The following is a 22,438-nucleotide window of genomic DNA, read 5'->3' as shown; positions in this document are numbered from 1 at the left end:
TATATCTTATACATTTCTGGTTTGGGGTGTTTCGTAATGTAGAGTGGGGTAAATATAAAATAAATAAATGTATATACATTGGATGTACAGTGTAAATAATTTTCATGAATCAGGATAAAAAAATTATCACCATTAATTAAAATAAGATTGATTCCCAATACAATTAAAAATTTGGAAGTTATTACTCAATCCACTGTTCTGAGAAAAATTTTAAGGCAATGTCTAGTCAGTGCTGATAAGGGATACCATGATGGTTATCTAGCTGGTAGAAGAACAAAGTATGTTATTGGAACACTAATAGTTAGGTTCGAACCTTGCTATACAGCATTCTACTCTAGGCACTGGCAAATATTCTTGATTAATTTATATGGAGAGTTTCTTTGCTGCTATCTTTTCCTTTTCAATATTGCATGACTCTTATCATTTTCCAAGACAGGCCACATTTATTTGCCCTTTTGTCCTTACCCCTGAAGCTTTAGAAATAGTATGAGACATAAATTAGTGAAAGGGAAATTATCCAAAGGAACATTCAATCTTACTGCTCTATTGTCTTTTTTTAATACATACTAATCATACCATAATTTTTAGATTTATAGTAAGGTAATATTTATTACATCATTATTTAAATTTTTAAAATAGCCACTGCATTTTTTTTGTTTCTGTAATTTAGGAATATTGACCAACTAGTAGGAAAGTTGCAAAATGTATTAGAATTTAAAATAACATACTTAAAAGAAAAGCAATTTAAAGTATAACCTACTGTTTTCTTGGCAAATTACAAGATGAAAGTAATGAAAAACAAATGTTATTATATCAAGAATTTAAACAGTTTATTTCAGGGCATTTTAGAAAACTTAAGTTGATGATCAGCTTTTTGACAATTAATTTGAAATGAGAGTTTGAAAAAAATTAGGAATAAGTTTAGAATTAGGAGAGCCAGGCAGGAGTTTCTCCCTCTGGCCAAGAGTTAAGACATCTATTCTGACTTTATGAAAACATACTGTTGAAATTTAGTTGCAAAAGGATTCCTTTATAGAATTCATATTTAGCTCTCTACTTTTCATTTATTGGAAAAGTTTCCAAAAACTACAGAGGGTTCAAATGCAATGAGCAAATATTAGATCATCTACAGTTAACATAAATTAAACTGTAACTCAGAAATGTTGCTGAACTGAATGAAGGTGTCTTGATACATTTCCATACAAATCTATCTTTGTTCAAGATAAAATATTACACTGATGAATGCCTCAACAGCCATGGAAGAGCAGAACCCTGACAGAGTAATTCCAATCATCCCTCTCAACCAGTTTCTGTCAATGAACACACATCACTTCTCCTAGGCATTGAAAATCCTAAGTGATGTCTCACAAGGTGAGTCTACAGATCCATGATTTTTCTCAAAGTTTAAGAATCTACCTGGAGATTACATGAATCACTTGAGAGGCAGGACACCAAATTCATCTTTAAAACAAACAAAGTTGTGCTAATTATTCAATGCTTCCACCCTGCAAAATGATTTTTCTTCCATTTTTCCCAGAATTAAAAATATATATGTACTTCTCTATTCTAATAAGCTTTATGCCGAGTATTCTGCAAGTCTTTTTACAAATTTCATAACAATAATTAAAATAAACTTCATATATAGTAAAATCTGTCATCTATCACTTATTTCGTATATTTTAAGTAACTAATTTCAGTAAAAGATTTGTTAAGCCAAACAAAAATATTTAAAATTTTATAATATAGACGCTTGTTCAATTTCTGTGTAAATTTCATTATTTCCAAGAAATGAAAACTGTGACAGATATTAATATACTTGTTTCCAAATTTTGATAAATATTCACATTAAACTATTTCAAGAATTTATACTTTTAAAATCTATTTCTTATTGTACTTTATATCATAGCATGCTTTCAATGCTAACCATCTTTTTTAGATAATTGAATGTATTGATATACATATGATTTAGGAAAAGTTAGTTCACAGATTGCCTTTGTAAACATGCTTCTACTTTAAATACAGTCATCCACCATACTGACCAGGTGATTGGTACAAAGGAAATTAAAGAAACTTATTCTTTAAAGAAAGCTTACTTTCTTACTTTAATAATTAAATAAATTTTTATTTTGTTTTTTTTTCCTTTGGACACAGTGAGCTAAAAATATAAGTTAAAGATTAGTAAACTGGTAAAGAATGGGGAGTAATATGTTCTTCTTCTAGGTATGTCCCGAAGTGCCCGTTATGTGTTGTAGTTCGTGGAGTTTGGGAAAAGCAAAAGAGCATCTTGTTATCTATGTAACACTAGCATCAGAATCTTGCAGCCTAGATGATCTTGATCAGGTGTCCTGAATGGTTTGGGAAAGTAGAAAGAGACTGAACCCATCAAAAACAATTTTGTCAAAAAGTGATTGACAGATTTGCAATGTAACAGTTACCACTTATTAAAGCCTTTCTATATGGCTGGGGTTATAACTAAGTGCTTTAATTGTATTTTCGTCTTTAGTCTTCAAACATGATTTTGTTGCTGATAAAACTATTTACAATCCACAGATGTAGAAACTGGTAGATGCCAGGACCAGGGTTCGATTCCAGGGATGCCTTCTTTAGAAAGTCTGCTTCCTCCAAGGCCCTGACTCTCACAATAAGCTGTAATTCTACTTCCCATTGATTATCAGGATATTTTCATCAGGTTGTGATCAATCTTGATTGAAATCATCAATATTTCATTTCTGACTCAAAAAAGCTGAGGATCCTTTTTACCTCAGTGGATCTCCATCATAGTGCTTCATCCTCAAAACTATTTTGAAATAAGCAAGCCATTTTTCCCTTCTATGTTTATTATCTGTACTCGATATCTAATTTTGAACACTTGTCATACTTCAGAATTTTATTTTTAATTGTACTCTCTAAGTGTGTCATATTTCTATCAATTTTAAACACTGTTGGAAGAAAAATTTTTTTCATTAGTTAAGAAATTGATATGGAATTATTAAGGCATTACTAGTAATAAGTCCCCTGTTCACAATTTAGGAATCACTGGAATCTTCTATTAAAAAGCTATCACCAATAATTGATAAGACTTAGGTTTTACTTTCTTAACACAATAATGCAATTTTTCCTATGGATTACAATCTGAATACTTGCTTAAATTCAGATTAATGCTATACTTATTTATTCTTAAAGAAACCATTTGATTTTTTTCAAAGGAGAAGTATAAAGGGATTGTTGACTATAAAACAACAATTAATGCTTTTACTGAAAATTTTTTTATATATTTGTCTACAAATAAACTGAAATTCAAAGACCAAAACACATTTAAAAGACCATTCTTCTCCACATGATATTCCATTGGAAACTGCTGCAGCGAACATAACATTAGTTGAAGAAGCATAACAATATAATCAAGCATCTGCTTGCCTTTCTGCATTGTGTATACAACAGAGATTTGTTGTACTTTAAAAAAATATTCTCAATAGGTTTCCGTGTTTATAAAGGTCCAGAAATAATCTTCAGAACTTATCCTCCATATGGCACCAGGAAATCTGGCATAAGAACCTTTCTGACACAAAGGATATACAACTCTCTTATTTCAAAATATCAATAATTTGCCACAAAGGCAAAACTATCAAGCAAGTGTTAGAAACACCTCAGCTTCTGTTCAATCTCATGAAAACTGATTTAGTTGCCGGTACATGTCAACTTTAATTATCAAAAATGCATAAAAGACAGCAGCACATTCCTTCCCCATGCTAGTTATACATGTTAAATACAACTTCAATTATATTTTTAATACTAAATTCTTTAAGACTTACGATGTGTTCTTGTCCTTCAGAGAGCCAAAAGCAGGAAGTGCTAGATAAGCATGACCTACATTTTGTTCTGATGTTATATACACAAAAGAGGAATAAGTGAAGATGTGCAGTCCATGTGTCTGGGTAATTATTGTATAGATAACTAATCTGGTTAATCAAGCCCCAAAAACCTCATGGGAAGTATATATTTTGGCGTTCTTTGTGCAGAATTTACAAATTTCACAATTTGCTTTAAGTATCTTCTGCAATTCATTTCTCCTGTGTAAATACAATTAGAGTCAATATCGGTTAAATAAACTAACACTTAAGGTATGGAGAATGCTGACAATTTAGTACTTTCACTGTATTCTAACTTCTTTAAAATTACATTCCAAAATTTAGTGAATAACTGAAATAACAACCTTTAAGTCTCGATATACTCATCAGCACATATTTTCATATTTAAGATTTAATAAATATAACCTTTGAAATATGTGAAAATATAATATACTATATTTAATATGTGAGTAATATAACTCCTAAATAAATTGAAAGACTTCACCTTCAATATAGTCAACCAACTAAGTATAATGTTAATTACACAAAACCTACTTGCTATTCAATAGAAGGAGATTATTTCTGCTCCCATAGTAGCAAAAAGTAGTTTACATCCTTCTAATGGCAAAAAGGGATTAACTTGCTAGTACGGTGTGAAGGAATAATATGGTTCCAAGTATGTATGGTTCCTTTAACCTAGTCAATACACATTGCCAGATATTTCAATTAATGTGTACCAAGGTCACAAAAACCATTTCTTATCAGCCAAAAACACCCATACAGTAAATTTTATTCTCAAACCATAATCTCTAAATTAAATCTGTGTACCTAAAAAATACAGTGCAGTCAGTCAGTCACTGGGTTTTCTCCCTGATAGCATTTTCACAAATGGCACAAGACTTTGTACGCTATATTTAGACTACAATGTTTGGTTAGATTCTAATCTTCCTAGAGAAAGTCATTATCTCTTTTCATGGCAAATAAAGGACCGAAGTGTTAATTTCCTCCTTAAAATAAGTACAAAGTTTGAACAGTTTTAACATTCTGTCTTTTGGCAATTTATTTGGGAACTTTTAAACAATTATAAAGAGAATTTGTGAAACTGTACACTAATCCGGATTTCTTGGTAATATAAATTATGTATCTGAATGTAAGATTGCAGAAAAATCGTGTTAATATGGAAAACAGCATTACCTTGCAATAAATCTCATGCAAAAGGACTTTTCAGGAATTGAGCTTGTCTGACCAATAACACTCAACATAATCACATTTTTAATGAAAACTCTTTGACTTGAACATAAAATATTGTCTATTAGATTCAAGTGTTAGAGTTTGTTCCCTATAGTCCAACAGCCGTGAAAACTTTTTTTTCCTCCTAATACTCTCATTCTTATCCTACTCACAACTACACATAAAAGGATAATAATTTAAGGTTGGTGCTTTTCATCTATGCTCAATGGCAATGGACCAAATAGTTAAGGATAAAAGAATATTTCAATAATCTTGCCTCAATATTTTAATATGCAGAAAAATCACAATTTTTATGCCAGACAAATTTGATTTGTTCCATTTTTTTATCAATCCAAATGATTGATACTTTTATACAAAAGCTATATAATATATACTGTACAGTGGTGTTCTGTCATACAGCTGACTAACAAACTATACAAATCTATGTAACTTCAGACCAATTGATGTTTGATGGTTGATACAACAGATGATATTAAATTATATCTTGGGCAGAAAGGAAGTAGAAAATTATCCTGGATAATACATTTAGAATTTCTTAAGTTATTTTTTTCTACATTCTCCTAAGCATGTAAATTTTAGTTGATTGTAACACTGCTAAACAGTAGAAAAATAATCTTTTCTAGCAGAAGAAAGTAACACTTAAGGAGGGTTAAAATACGTTTTTTTAATTTAAACCAAGCATTTTTCGAGGATGTACACAATATTTTATTTATAATCTTTATATATTGGGAATACAAAAGTTCTCATAAAATGACTTAAAGTTGTAGAGAGAAGGAATACTTTATTTCTTCCCAGTTGGTTTATGTGATCATGTATTCCATTTTAATCAAATTTAGGGCATGATAATAAACAAAATAAATTTTGTAAAATGTGAAATTGTAACAGCATAAAGTCTTTCACCTTTACACCTAAAATAAAAAATGATTAAACCTATAAAACCCCATCTTAAATAGTTTACTGAAGAATAAATTTCGCTCTACATAAAGTTGTGTTTATGAAGTTTGGTTCATTGGAAGTGAATGATAAATGTGAGACAAGCATTATGAATAACACATGGAGTAAAAGGAGTAAAATCATTTTTGTAATTAAAAAGAACTAAAAGTACTAATATGATTCTAAGCAAAAATTCCTTTTTTTTTTTTTTTTTTTGAGATGGAGTCTCGCTCTCTCACCCAGGCTGGAGTGCAGTGGCAGGATCTCCGCTCACTGAAAGCTCCACCTCCTGGGTTCATGCCATTCTTCTGTCTCAGCCTCCCAAGTAGCTGGGACTACAGGTGCCCACCACCATGCTCGGCTAATTTTTTTTGTATTTTTTTAGTAAAGACGGCGTTTCACTGTGTTAGCTAGGATGGTCTCGATTTCCTGACCTCGTGATCCGTCCGCCTTGGCCTCCCAAAGTGCTGGGATTACAGGCATGAGACACCGCACCCGGCCAAAAACTTTCATTTTTTTAAGTGCCAGTGATTTTACACTTCCCAGAATTTTTGTGAAAAAATCAAAATCATATTTAATACATAAGATCCAAAAGAAAGTAGCAAAGCGATTCTTGGGACTCTGAAGACTGATCAAAAGCAGACCATTACAAGGCATTAGTGCCAATATTTCAGCTAACTCTGTCTTAGGAAATGTTACTTCCTTATTCCTGAAAATGTTCACAAAAGCAATAAATAAGTCAATGAAAATTCAGACTTGCATAGCTCATCCCTTAAAATGAAGTAGGAAAACAAAGATATTACAGAGCAAACCAATGTAAAGTTTATGATACTGAGTTTGATCATTTATGCAAATTTTTCATTTGGCTATGATGGATGCTCTGTATTTACAGCAAAATATTTGAGATGGGATTACATCTAAAGTAATCCCATTTCAGCCTTATACAACATATGACATTCAATCAGATCTAAGTGCTTGATTCTTGCAAACAGAAATACTATTCACGATCTTTCAATAAATTCAGCGAAGGTAAAGAACAATAAAAATGGGGCATCAACAAACCAGAATTGTCGCATTTTGTAGACTGAATTTTTGTAGTTTCCAAGGTTACAATAAAAAATAAGAACTAGCCATTCTCCTCAAAAGGGTAGTCATTGCTGGGATTTCCCAGTCACTAATGAAAAGCAGGCAGACTCCATCGTCAGTTTAAAAATAAAATGAAATTATTTTTTCGTTACTAGGATTAATTACTTTAGAGAGCATGATTAAAAACAAACAATTATTACTGACAGATAAAATTTTTTTAAAGCCTTGCAAAGAAAGTGGCATGTGAATCTGGTCTTGGACAGTAACCAGGTTTATAATATAACTATTATTATATTGAAAGGGTCTAATTTGTCCTCTGAGCACACATATATTTGATCATCCTGCCTCATTAGTTGAGCCTGGTGCAAAATTATTTTGATACCTGGCAATATATATTACCCTCAGAATGAATAAATGTAGCTTTTGGATTTACTTCCTAGCTGAGACTACTGCCTCTCTGATCAATTCTACTTTCACCATTCCTGAACATAAACACTCGTTAAGCAAAGATCTTTTGGAATTGCAACACAAAGATCAGTTTCACTATATACCATTTTGTTTTAGTTGTTAGTTACATGGTAATTATAAAATCACATGAATTACAACCCTCCTGTCCCTTAAATGGATTTGTGCACCATCTTATTCAAAGGAGTACTCTCAATCACACATCACAGTGACTAAACCTTCCCAATAGGAGAGCAAATATAAAAATCATGGATGTAACAGCCTTCTACTTACGTTTAATGGTTCAAGTGACCCCGGTATAGCACTTCTCTCACTGATCATATGACATTTAATGTCTTACTTTTCAGCACTGTAATGCAGGAGAGGTCTCAGAAAATTGATCCAGAAATTCCTTCTGAGGGAGGAAACCACCAGAGAAAACATGGAAAAAACGCTTCATTTATGTGCCAACTTCTACTGATTTGTAGCACCGGCCTGGTAATATTGGCAGAAGAACTTTCAAGTCACCTCCTGGCTCATCAGGAAAGAGTATCATGGTGTGCCAGGTCATAAGTGGAGACGAGATGAGTACAAAGAGTAGATAAAGCATCTCCTGCATTGGTCATGCCAGCTCCAGAGATCAGAGTTTAACACAACTGTGTAATAAAGTGGAAAGGGCACTGAGCTTACAGGCAACAGATCAAAATCCATCTGTTTCATTTTCATCTTTCAAATTGAGTCCAAAATCAAGGCTATTTGCCCAAGAATTGGTTGAACTGGAAAATGACTACAGTTCAAATACATGTATTACAATAGTAGAATCAAATAACTTTAAATCTTGTAGGGACATCAATAAAGATATTAGTCCAATCTGCTCATTTTAGGGAAACTAAGGCTTGGATGCTCTTTGTGACTTACGATGGGAATCTTAGTAGGACAGGGATAAAATATACATAACAAATTTGGAGACTTTAGCAAAGAAACATTAAAATTTATTATTAGAGAATCTAGTCACTGGAGCATAGGATACCAGGGGGATTTCAATTTGTAAGGATGGGTTTTGGTTGTTGGAGCATAAGATATAAAATAGGAGTCCGATAATTAAAACGTGGAGGATAATAGATTAATCTAGAAATTATTTTATTATTAATATGATATACCACAAGATTTCTAATAAATTTCCCTTTACTTTAGACTAGAATTTGTCTCAGGAAAAAGATAAAGTCGTGGTTAAATGAAAGTAGATGGATGTAGAAATGGGAACTGAAGGGATGGACAGAAACTTTCTTGCAGTGGTCACTTGCCTTTCTGGCTGCATGACATCTATTCATCCTCCTGATAACAGTCACCCAAATGTCCTTTTGAAAAGTACTTTCTGTCTTCTCACGATTTGAGTAGGTTTTTAGCCTAGGCTCTAGATATGGAGCTGCCTGATGTTAAGTCAGCTAATATATTCCATTACTACTTAAGGACATAAAGATTATAAAAAACTTAAATGTATAAATAAAAGTGACAGGTTGTGAAGTAAACTATACTCTTCTTTCATAGCAAGATATCAATGGATATTCCTTAAACATAAACTGAGAAGTGAAGGCACAGGCACATTCCATAGAAGATAAGTGGTCTTCTGTGGTTTCTTTTAATTGAAGGCTCATGACTTTCTTCAGCTTTGGGAAATTAATTTATGTCTTTTATTTTATCCTCTGCTAAATTTTGCCTGAATCCTTCTTCAGTAAGACTTCTGTTAGATGAATATTAAGCCTTCCATGGTTGGTCCTCTGTTTCTCAGTTTTGTTCTCTTATTTTCCATTTTGCTCTCTTATATTCCATCTTCACTTTTTAGCTCTACAATTTGGGATGATTATTTTTCAGCCCATTGTTGTACATTATCTCATCAATTATCAGAAGATAAATATATTTTATAGCAGGTGAAAAAATACTTTAGGTTTGTTTCGCAGGAAAAATCAAATTAGCCAATGAATTCAGGAAATCATTTGGGGTAAACACACAACACAGGGAAGAGATGATTACGCTATTGCAACAACAAAAGTTACAAGTGAGTCACAAAATGAGTTTGAGTTCAATCAAATGAAGCAGAGGTTCTGCAACAATGATTAGCAGGTATGGACTCCATTACTGCATTAATGACATTTCAATGTAAAAATCACAGACAAACCATGCAGTTAGGGTGAGAAAACACATTGATGATCACCTTGTTTAACCTTTGAGATAAAGCACAGGAGGAATATAAAAAAAGGTCTGGACCTAGATTTAAAAAAAGATTAAAAGAAGTGAAATCGGGATATAAAAAGGGGAATGGTACTGAGGTGATACGCTCAAGAATATCTTGACTAATGCTGTCCTGGTGTATCTTCCACAGATACATAAATAAATTGAATATTTGCAGCTTCCCTGTTCTATCCCGCAACCACCCTTGCAAGACAGAAAACCCAGGAATGGGAAACTTTAACCTCAATCTTATGGTGGTTTTTAGGCACTGGCTTGCATTACTGACAATTTTAGCAGCTTTGTATCTTGATACCTCTTCCTACGAAAGGAGAAGAATTAGAGAAAGAGTGTGGAAGAGGTTGAGCCATGCAAAATTTTGAGGTTATATCAAAGTAATAAGTTTTTTTTGTTGTTGTGTGATAGTTCTTTTGTACATAGAAGCCTCTTCTAAATTTTTGTAATTGTTTGGATGCAAAATTTTCCAGAATGTCTTTGAGCATATAAATCAGAGTGTTTTCTTCAACCTAAAAGTACGGCTTTTCTGGCAAATTTTTCCGTTTATTCATCTAGGTGTTTATATTGTTCACTTTTCCTCAATGACTGGACTATCTTTAAATGACTCTCATATTTATAATTAAAAAAAATGTGATTATCACAGGTAACTTGCTCCAGATTTTGCCAGCTAGCCATTACCATCTCTGAAGTAAGAGATTTCAGAGTTTTCTGTAAACGCAGGTGGGTACAGTAATTTTGAGGCATTATTCTAGGTAACATCAGTAAGGAGAAGACAGAAAGGTGGCATCAATTTTCAGTCTCAAGAGTTGCTTCCAGGCAGATGACCAAGTTTTCTTTGAGAGTATTTTCTTGACTTTATCTGGAGACAAACAATGAGGAATAGAACGTCCAATCTGTGTAGCCTTTGGAAAACAATGCCTCAAACAATCACCTAGATTTCTCTCCACTTCTGGGAAGAGGACAGGATCCCGCCACCACAGGGGAAAGCCAGACTCTTTGCTGCAGGGTTCTTTATGTGCATTGAACTGCCCCCTTTTGTGGCATTTGACGCTGCTTTGAGAATTTCACTCTAATCTGTGGACTTCTCATGGCCTCCCTCTGATTTCATTGCTTTTTTTTTTTTTTCAATTCACTTATCTTGATGGAGATTGATGAACAGGAGTTAAACTCTTGTACTTGACCTACGCATTTTATCAAGATATTAAAACTTCCACTGATTCTTTTTTTTTTTTTTTTTGAGACAGAGTCTTGCTCTGTTGCCAGGCTGGAGTGCAGTGGCACGATCTCGGCTCACTGCAACCTCTGCCTCCTGGGTTCAAGCGATTCTCCTGCCTCAGTCTCCTGAGTAGCTGGGACTACAGGCATGTGCCACCATGTCCAGCTAATTTTTGTATTTTTAGTAGAGACGGGGTTTAACCATGTTTGCCAGGATGGTCGCTATCTCTTGACATGTGGATCTCTTGATCCACCTGCCTCGGCTTCGCAAAGTGCTGGGATTACAGGCGTCAGCCACCGCACCCAGCCAGATTCTTAAAATATCTTCATATATATATATATGATTGTTTTGATAATGTAGCAGGGAAAAGGCAGCTGGGTGTAGGGTAGAACCAAAATAATTCATTTTATCTCAATGAGATTCACTTTCTTTATTTGCAAACCTACACCACAGAGTAGTTTGAGGGTTATATGAGGCAATTGTTGGTATATACTTTCTCTGGCAAATTACTTAATCTATAAATTGGGGATAATACCAGCCCTTACTTCAGAGAAGTATTGTGAGAATTAAATTTAAAAATTCATGTGAAGTGCTTAGAATAGTGTCTAGCTCACAGAAGTCACTAAAATCAACATCAATATATAATTTTTTTATTAAGCTGCAAACCTGAAACTTACTTAATAATTAAAGAGAGTAAATAAGGAAGAAGAGAAATAATGGGAACACAGATAAGTACAAGACTGGATAATTTACTTTTAAAATAACCAGGAGTTTACTAAGAAGTGTGCTGATGCCCTAAAAATTGGGACTATAGACAACTGACATTTCCAGAATAACAGAAATGTCATCAATTTTGCAAAATAAGGTTTGCAACCTTAAAATATTGACAAAAGAGTAGAACTATAATAAACAAAGCGCAAAATTTGGACTCAGTGATTTTGGGGGAAGTATTGGAAGTGCTATCTCTGCTATTTCTTTAGTCACCTTTCTACTAGAATTTTCATGGAAAAGCAGCAGGAATTAAAATGTATGATAATTCACATTTAGAATACAATTTTTTACAAACAATTAGCCCGGCGTGGTGGCAGGCGCCTGTAGTCCTAGCTACTAGGGAGGCTGAGGCGGGAGAATGGCGTGAACCCAGGAGGCGGAGCTGGCAGTGAGCTGAGATCGCACCACTGCACTCTAGCTTGGGCGACAGAGCGAGACTCCGTCTTAAATAAATAAATAAATAAATAAATAGAATACAATTTTTATTTAGTTTTACATTCCTAGCAGCTTCAAAATATATGGCAGAACAGGAAATGTAAGATGGTACAGTCACCGTGTTCACTTTGCATACAAAATGAACACAAGCTCTAGGAAAACCATATTCAATTTTTATTGTCATTGATCCCTTATCACTAATGCATATTATATGATACATATCTATAGTTATATCTATCTATCTATCTATCATCTATCTATCTATCTATCTATCTATCTATCTATCTATCTATCTACTTACCTACCTATCAACTTTATAAACTGATGGTAGAGCCTGAAGTATAAACAGAAAATGGTATTCTTAATTTGGGAAAAAAATCAACATTGAAATAATGTCAACCCAGAAGGCATTTTTTTGTGCATAAGTAGAAAATACATTGTGCAAAGTCTTCTTTAAGATTGATTTAGTATAAAATTTTGCATAACATTTTTATTCTTAAAATTAGAACCCAGAAGCTGTGTGTTCATTTTTATTATTTCAGTTTCATTCTTCATCCTATTAGTTACTGGATATTACTTTTCTGGTTCTAAATATTCAATGAATCCATGTAGATAATACTGATTAAAAATAAATGAGGCTTCTACTTGAACAAAAATTTTAATTAGGTTTCATTATCGGTTACTTGGGAAAATCCAAAATCATACGTTCATATTAAACCCTACTTTAAGATTTCAAGAAATTTCTTAGTTGTATCTGATTAATTCTTGGTAATTATCCTGTTAGATAAACATGAAACAAGATGATTTGGAAAATGATTCCTAAAACTTAGTCTGTAAAGCTGACCTTAATAAACCAGGTCAGCGAAGTCTTTGGTTTTAAAACTGTGGAACTAGTCAGCAAAACTCAAATCACACAGGCCCCTTTCCTTCTCTTTTCAAAGTAAATATTAACCTAAAGAAAGTTTTTACAATGGTTTATTGGTTTATTTTCCTCTTTCTATATACTGATGGAATGTGTAATATTGTTGAGTGGATACTTTTGAGGATGTTCCACCTAATTATTGTGGTAGCTATCTCTACTGTAGAACCTTTCTTGTGAAGAGAGAAAAGAGGTCATATTTCTAGTACAAAGAAAAGAATTTCTGAAATTGGCAAGATATCGTATTTATTTGAATGAAGTTTACAGAAATCATGATCCTGGAAGGTAAACCCTGGGTTAATTTAGACTATAATCTCTTAAAGAGGTTACATTTCCCATTTAATACAGAAACCCCAAGGAAATATAAACCTCTCTTTAAACAAATTTGATACATGACTCTCCAGTAGCACATCTGAGTTTATACTTTTTCAAGTTTGCTGTAGTATTCATTTAAGAAGTTCCTCTGAGATACGTAAAAATTCCCTAAGATTTTTAGTAACATATCTTGTACATGAAGCAAAACATACATATAATATTCGTGAGATATATACTTGTAATTTTTGAAATAATCCTTAAATGTTATCTGAAAATCAGGAGCCACCTCCTTTTGAGGATTGTAATTTAAAAAACAAGAAAGAGAGAACGAAGGAAAAGAAGCAAGGAAGGGAAGGAGGAAGGAAGACAGAAGGAAGGAAGGAAGGGAGAGAGGGAGGGAGGGAGGGAGGGAGGAAGGAAGGAAGGTATGAATTAATTATGAATGCTGGTCCGGGTACTACTCAACTCAATTGACTACTCCTAAATTTCAATACTTAAAAATAAAAGGACAAGAAAAGTTTCAGATGAACTACCACAGGCTGATAATGTCTGATGAAAACTGAAAACAAATATTTTTAAAATGCTTAAGACAAAAAAAAAAAGAAAGAAAAAATATTTAGAAGCTACTGTGAAAAATAGCTGCTCCAGAGGGACCTGAAGCAGATAGTTTTGATAAACTCTATATTCTGGGTATGTGCCCTCACATAAGACACATATTTATACAATTTTAAGGCAATTTGTGAACTTCAACTTTGCTTATTTGTATAACACACTATCTCAGTGAATAAATAGACTAACTTTGGTGAGCAGACTATTTAATCCACTAGGGTATGATAAAAATAAGCTGACAGACCATCTTTTTAGGTAAGCAAATTATACTGTTGTTATGCTAATTGCTTAGGGGTACCATTTTGTGAAAATGTCTAGTATGAAGGGGATACAATAAATATTGTAATTGCTAAAATAAGTAAATGATTTTGCCTTTTTCTCATTTTTTCAAGGTAGTTATGGTATTTTATCATAGAGGAAAATGCTTGGTTTCTTCTTCAAAATGCACTGATATCTTTTAATTGTTGTTTTTCTGCTTTGTAATGGTTATTTAAAAAAAAGTTTGCATTAATAATTGCATTATGAATATATTTTCTAAATAAGCTGGTTTACCTCTAGGATTTGTTTCAGTAACATATTAGGTTTATCTTTGTTACTTTAGGGTTAGAGACATTAGCAATTTCCTTTGGAAGTGGAATTCTGAAGAATTCCACTTAACGTTAATTCCACTTATAATGTTTATAAGATAAATGCATGAAAATTATTCATTTATATTTCAACAAATAATGGAACATATACATCCAAATGAGAAGTAACAACTTGAAAGTCAATGAATTTATTACAGTCAGCTTGCTATTGCTCAAAACATCTCAAAAGTTTTCAAATTGTCTTTACTCCATGCTACTCATGAAAAAATGTCCCCCATATATTAGTTTATAACCATACAACGTTTTGAAAAATCATTTTGGCCATTAATTATTCCCTTTACTCATAGGCTGAAACCTAGAAGTTGAACATGTATGATATTTTTAAAGGAGTTCCAAGAATTTCATGCCAGATATATATCAGAGGGCATAGTTGTTGAGAAGGCAATGGGAATTAAGTCAGAATGTTAAGGGCCTAGACTTTATTCTGTTGACAAAGAAGAGCCATTGGCAGGTATTAAGTAGCTGAGTTACATGATAAATTATGTCTATTAGGAAATGACTCTGTTAGGTAGAATAAACATGAATTAGGAAGGGTCAAACAACCAAACAAGTGGTAGAGCTAATACTTGAATCCAAGTCTGTTTGATTCCACAGCCTGTACTCTTAATCAATATGTTTGACTATAAGGCCTCTGTTAATTAATTTTCTGGACTCAGAAGAGAGTAGATATTAGCTATTCTAATGTTGATGTGATTATGATAATGATGATCAAAGTGCTTAATAAACATCTGTTGAAATTAAAAAATGATTAAATTAAATAAATTCACTATGATTAAAGCTTATTTTGTAGGACCATGCAAAACAAATTATAAATTACTTGTTCAAAACTTGCCCTTTTAATATGTTTAGTGAGGTTGGGTTATTACTATAACATTTCTTTGGTACCTCTGAGAGAGACAAATTTTATGATAATGGCGATATTGAGGACAGAAAAAAGAAAACAAATTCTATTCCTCAAGAAATAGGCATCCTCTGTAGCTAATCTCCTATCCAGTCATTTCATCTTGACATACTACCAATCTTACAGAAAGATAGGAAAGGTGAGGAATCTCTTTAGAGATGAAAATGTCAACAAGAATCTTAAAACTCAAAATATAACCTAGACTATTCAGCAGTTGGGAATACAGTGTTTTAATTCTAAAGAGCATATTAACTATCCTGACTAAAAAAAGGTTAAAAACCTGTCAGTGAATTAATAAAAGGTGAAAAAGATGAAAACCACTGTTTGAACAGTTTTAAGAAGACACTACGAATCTCAGATAATAAATATCAAAACAAGTGTATATGGAGTTTTTTTAAAACAGAAAGGGAATTTAAGTTTAACATGAACCTAAGAAAGAAACAAATTCCCATTACAAATTATGTTCTGTGTGAAAAGAAATTGCAGGCCAAAAGGTCTTAAAGAATTTTTTTTTCCAATGGAAAGTATTTTCTGTTTATTAGCTAGTTATTGACTTAGGCAGCAGGGGAAAACAACTGCATTAGATAATGGAAGATGCGTTTTTAAAAGAAATCATTAGAAACGTGATTATAAGCTGGTTGGCTGCTAAGGTCCAAAATGTGAAAAAATTTTTATGTTACTTATGCTAAGCATGACAATTGAAAAGTATCTAAATAACAAAAAGGCAATGCTGGTTATGAAGTACTATGGTACAATTTGTAATGATTAGTGGAAAAGCACACTAATTTGTGAGATGCAGTATTTTGAAGGTCACTCAACTTTACACTTGCTATAATGCCATTCAGTTAAATACACAATACATTTCTAAGATTATTTATGAAAAGAATTTTGTAATTCTTGTAAAATAGTATATTACAAATTCTGGCTGTTTATACAAGCAGAAGCGCCCAATTTAATGCACCATTAAGTGAACTGCAGCTTTGCTGTACATTTTTTAAATATTCAACCTAATTATGATGAAGTTTGGTCTTACTAAACACGGCATATTTAATCTTTTTAAAGAGCCCATATAATTCAATCACAAGATACAACTTATTTTTGTTGTAAGCAAACACATGCAATATTAACAATATACAATATCCTGGCTTAATTAGAAAAAGTTCAAGTTATCCTAAATACATTTAGGTGCATAACACCCCACAGCTATAATTTTAACTTGCTATTTAATTATATTTTAAAACTAATTTGTATGACCTAGTACTTTTTTCTCTCTCTCTCTCTCTCTTCTACACAGGACGTTGGTCTATGGATCCAGTTAAAACTACATTTTACTGAAAATGAATTTAAAAAGATTGAGTGTGTTAGGGGGAGTGGAAGATTGGGGTAGAGGTGACAACTACAGACACAAAATTACGTAAATTTGATTATCAGATGGTGTTCTGCTGATCAAATCAATGGGCTAAACTGCACCCTACAAGGATGCTTTCTGGCATTCTGTCTCTGGACAGTAGCATAAAGTTCTACGATTATAATCTACTCTTTCAAAAGATGATGTCTTTTCAAAATTCTCTCTTTCTCTTGTCATTTCCTATGCTCAGGGTATGCATGAGAAAACCATGAATCTCTTAATATCATCTCCAAATATAGGCGGTCAAGTACCTGTATATGTAGTATCATATACCATATAGGTATACAAATACTTATATACTTGGTATCATGTAAAGAGGGTATATGAAGGCGATACATAGCAGTATACATTTCGTGAACTCTTTTGTTCCCAAAGCTGTTGACTATGCCCTCTACACCTGGATCTCCAGCATGAGCTAAAAGGAAATCTTTAATATTTGCACCAAAAAATAAGATATGCATGAAGTCTTTTAAAATCAGTAACAAGTATAAATTTTGACATGGTAAGTCAAACTTACTGTTTAGCTACTTACGCGTTTTTTAAATAGTATGAAATTAAACAGTATAACACAAAACAAGTTAGTTTCTGGAGGACAGAAAAGCAGTCACATCAGAATTTAATCTTACAGTATAATCCAAAAGAAGTAATAAAGCTCGTTTACCTTCACAAATTGTGACACCATTTCCTGAAAATCCCATGTTGCAATAGCAGGCTTCAATTCCATTGCGTATTTCACATTTTGCATTTGGGAGACAAGGTGTCTTGGTGCAATTTTGAGTATAGGAACAATTCAACAAAGTGGAAAAAACCACTAAATAAAATAGAGAAATACACCTTTTTAAAAAGTAAAACAAACATCTCTCCCCATTGTTGAATTAGAGTATAACAAACATAAATTATCCTCTCTTTCTATTTAGATAAATGGATTATAAATTTTTCCCAAGAGAGCACTTAGCTAAGTAACAGCACAAAAGCAAGTAAGTAAAACTTACTTTTAAGATGAAGGCTTTTTTTCCCCAATTTCAACCTTTATCAAGTAAATCTCAATGAAACTAAAATGTAATAAACAACTCAGCTTTATAATAAAAACTGTGTTCCCAGATCAGTATAGCATGTTGATTAAGTGTTACCCTTCATTTTGAGGTGAGATACTTTGAAAGGGAACTGCCTGATTGTAAAGCAATTTCCCTCCTCTGGGAGTAATCCTGTGTAGAAATGAAGGTAAATTCAGTATTTGGGTTTTTGCAAATTCAAATCTGTGTTATTTTAAGATGACATCTTATCTAGGAGAACAGATGCACTTGCTGTTTTTTTTCTGTGTTCTAATGATTGTTTTCAATTTCAATTGTTTTCAATTTCAATTTCAATTGGTTTCAATTCAATTGTTCATAATAAAATTTATTTCACTGTTTTTATTTTCCATTAGGGGAAATTTAAAAACAAAACAAAAACAAAAAAACAAACTCAAGATTATAGTCAAAGATTGATCTTCCAGAAATGGAACAGCACACAAATGTGAACAAAAAAAAAAAAAATGAAACAAAACAAGGAACAAGACTATACATCAGAGTTATTGAAATACATTTGGAAATTATATGTTGTGGACTGATAGGAAAAAATAAGGAAAAGTACAGACGGTTCCTTTTTTATTGTTTTACCAGGCCTACTCAAGAGTCTTGAGGACCAACAGCTATGAAGCATGAGGTCATTGTTCTGAAAACAGTCATCTAACATTAGTTGTCTTTATCAGGTACCAAGAGATTCTTAAGTATTCTGTTGTAAATCCCAGTGGCAAATAACTACGTATACTGACTAAGCCGGAATTAGTTCACCCTCGGAGATGTCATTTACTATCTTTCTGCACAGTATGGTCAAAATGAAGCTCAAATCTGGCCCGGCAATCCCCTTAAAATGCCAGGAAACCTCTCATGGGTGTTAATGGTCTGGATTTCCCAAATTTCTTCGGGGCAGAACAGAAGAAAGGTGAAAGGGGATGCTGGACACTTCCTCAAGAGGAATAAAAAGGTAACATTCCCTGGACCTTGGAATATTCAACTTTAGAGTTGAAAGGTCAAGGAGAAAAACATCCTGAGAAGTACTAAATCAATTCTCCTCGGAGATTTTGCCAAATACACTTGCCATGTGAGCTCCACCTCTTAAAAAATCCAGTCCCCTACAAGGGATTGGTCCCTCCGACGACCTCGGCGACCAGGGGCGCTGAGCACTCACCTAGGAGCGGGAGGCGTTTCATTGGCGGTGGCCGCGGTGGTGGCGGTGGCGGAGAGCGCGGCGGGGTGAGTGCGGCTGTGGACCCGGGACCGGGCGCCGCTGGGCGGGCGCGGCAGGGTCCCGGATCCGTCCTCCGTGACGCGCCGGCTTCCTCCGGACACTTTCCGGCCTCTTTTGTGTGAGTGTGTGAGTCAAGCCCTGAGTCCGCTGGCCACGTCCGGCCTCCATCCCCTTTCCCCACGCCTCCTGGGCTCCATTCCCTGCCTAGTGACCACTGACCCTGAGCAATGTTACAGCCCCACTGAGGAATCAGTTCATCCCCAGGCGCAGCTCCCAGAGTGACACCCTAAAAGTGAGTACTTAAAAAGCAAAGGTCTCTGAGATCCACGGAGAGCCCCTCCAGAGGGAGCATCCAAAACTCAGTAGGTTTCAGGGGTTCTCTCTGACACCTAAATTTCAAGACATAGCCTTTTTTTAAATATACTCGCCAATAAATTTTCCTAAAGAACAATGGGTCAAGAAGTAGTCAGGAGACCTGAATCCATGCAAAGGGGCATGCCAGTGCTCAGGCCCCACCTAGCTGGGACTCAGGGTTGCATCGTGTAAAATAAGGATATAGTTTATTGTGTCTAGGTTAGATTGTGTTTTCCATTATCAACTCAATTTCAGGTAAAATTCACCTGTAGCCCTTCCTTACATCTGCAGAAAAATTGGTGCATCATATCCTTTGCATGTTAATATACAAGTCGATTACGTGGAAAGAGATCGTTCACATTGGAACATGGAAACAATTCTAGCTTAAAAAATTAAAAATAACTGGCAGACAAAACTAATGTATCATGACAGAAAATAGATCAATGGTTGCCCGGGGTTGGGATGCAGAAGAGGGACTGACTGCAGAAAGGCACAAGGAGAAATTGAGGTGATGATAATATTCTATATTTTGATTGAGGTGATGGTTGCATGAGTGCAGGCATTTGTCATAACTTATCCAACTGTATTCTTAAAACTGGTGCATTTTATTGTATATAAGTTAGATGAATTGTATTATATGTAAGTTTAAATAAAGTTGATTTAAAGAAAGGAAATGACTAATATTTTTGCCATCAACACAAGCCGTTTTACCTTTCAATAGTCAGATCACCTTTGTCACATACCATTTCTATTCTGTTTAAAAAGTGACTAGTGCAAATTTACTTTATATAAAGAGCAGCCTCAGAAAGATGAACAGCCACAGCCCCCGGACTCCAGGGGGATTATGAACTACTGGGAAAACAACTAAAACTAGTCACAATCACACACCACAAAGTGACTTATGTATTAACAGCAGTCACAAGTGCTTATGTATTGACACGTTTATCTGGCTCTCCATAGCATTTTCCCAGACTCCTTCTAGGTGAATGTGGGCAAAAGTTCCTGAGAGTGGCACCATAATAGGTGAGGCAAATGAGGAACAAAGGTGTTGCGTGACTTGCTCAGAGTCCACAGCAGCTCTTAGACAGCTGGTCTAAGTGACTGGCCTTGATTGGAACCCGGACTATAAGCTCACAGTCCATGTTCTCTATATTGGACTTTTTTTGAGACGCTTTTTTTGAGTGGCTTTTTTTTGAGACTGAATCTCACTCTGTTGCCAGGCTGGAGTGCAGTGGCACAATCTCTGTTCACCGCAACCTCCGCCTCCCAGGTTCAAGCGATTCTCCTGCGTCAGCCTCCCGAGTAGCTGGGACTACAGGCACATGTACCATAGCCAGCTAATTTTTGTATTTTTAGTAGAAACGGGGTTTCACCATGTTGTCCAGGATGGTCTCGATCTCTTGACCTCATGATCCGCCCACCTTGGTCCCCCAAAGTGGTGGGCTTACAGGCTTGAGCCACCGCTCCTGGCCACAAATGGGCATTTTTGACAAATTTCATTATGCACTATTCTAGAAACTCTTAATTTATCCAATCAATCAGCACATTTTCAAATTCCATATCTATCACACTCAGGCACTGAATGAAATGTCATGGAGCAAAACAAAACAAAACAAAACAAAAAGCCAAAAAACAAAACTCTGTTCCTGACCTTCGAGTTCTAGGAGATTAAGAACCATTAACAGACATCGCACTCAGGAGGCTGTTGCAAGAATGAGGAGTCATCAGGTATTGTTATTCGGGGAGTTTGAAAAAGTGATTTAAAAGTCCTAAATGCCATAAAAAAGAAGTTCTAGACTTTGTTGATAACTTTTTTTCTAAAGATTTTTGTTTTTGTTTTTGTTTTAAACTGAAAAGCAATTCAGTCAATCACTGGCAAGAACCCAAATGACGGATTTTAAGGGCATACCAAAGGCAAGGAAGCAAAAATAAACTATGAAGAGTTTAGGAAATAGATTATGAATGCCTGAACAAGGGTAGGCATATTTGTGATGGAGAGATAGGGACAGATTGCAGAAAGCATTAGATAAAGACAAATTGATGTCTGCTTGACTTAGTAAAATTGAGATATAAGGCTGAAACAAAGAGAATGTGGAGGTTTTCCAGTTGTATGAATGGGAGAAGGTGGGAACCATTCACAAAGATACAAAAGATAGGATGAGGAGTAATTCTGAAAGAAAAAATGAATAAGCCCAGTTTGGTAATACAAAATTGGAAGTATGTCAATGATCTGAATTTATTTATGTGAAACCAGTTTCTCCAGTTATAAGAAGTTGAGCTTCAATGTACATACATAGAAACAAACTTTAGAAGGCATAAATATAGAAACACATTATTTTCTGAGATGAGCTATAAACTGAAACACAGCACTTATTTTTAAAATAATTTACTCCTTATATCTGCCACACTTGCTTCATCTTTAATTTTATCCTAAATATAATAAAATACAGCCCAATCTTTAAAAATATCACTTTTTCCTAGACATTGCTTTAAAATTAGCAAAAGTGAATTAACACTTAAATCTAAAAAAAAAGTTTTCCATTTTTTTCTTTTACATGTGTGTTTTTATTAAAAGGCAAAAGTGTATTCATTGTTCTCATCAAGAAAATGATAGTGTATAGGGGAGCATAAGGTGTTTAATGATGCTTATAGGGTTTTTTTTTTTTTTGAGACGCTCTGTCGCCCAGGCTGGAGGGCAGTGGTACGACCTCGGCTCACTGCAAGCTCCACCCCCTGGGTTCTTGCCATTCTCCTGCCTAAGCCTCCCA

At 34.1% G+C, this 22,438-nt stretch overlaps 1 protein-coding gene across 1 annotated transcript in view; it reads right to left on the bottom strand.

Moving 5' to 3' along the window:
* ADGRL4 (adhesion G protein-coupled receptor L4) overlaps positions 1-19,434 on the bottom strand; it is a 116,361-nt gene extending 96,927 nt beyond the window's left edge. Inside the window, exons 1-2 of the mRNA XM_001155188.8 lie at positions 19,257-19,434; positions 17,689-17,838 (exon numbers count right to left, since the gene is read on the bottom strand). Of these exons, the coding sequence (XP_001155188.3) occupies positions 17,689-17,838; positions 19,257-19,278 (172 nt within the window). The 5' untranslated portion in view covers positions 19,279-19,434. The remainder of the gene's footprint in view (positions 1-17,688; positions 17,839-19,256) is intronic.
* Between the last annotated feature and the right edge of the window lie 3,004 nt (positions 19,435-22,438).

This window comes from Pan troglodytes, chromosome 1 (genome assembly GCF_028858775.2).
Source record: "Pan troglodytes isolate AG18354 chromosome 1, NHGRI_mPanTro3-v2.0_pri, whole genome shotgun sequence".
NCBI lineage: Eukaryota > Metazoa > Chordata > Mammalia > Primates > Hominidae > Pan > Pan troglodytes.
Note: the sequence above shows the minus strand (reverse complement) of the source record. Positions and strands in the feature narration are given on the sequence as shown.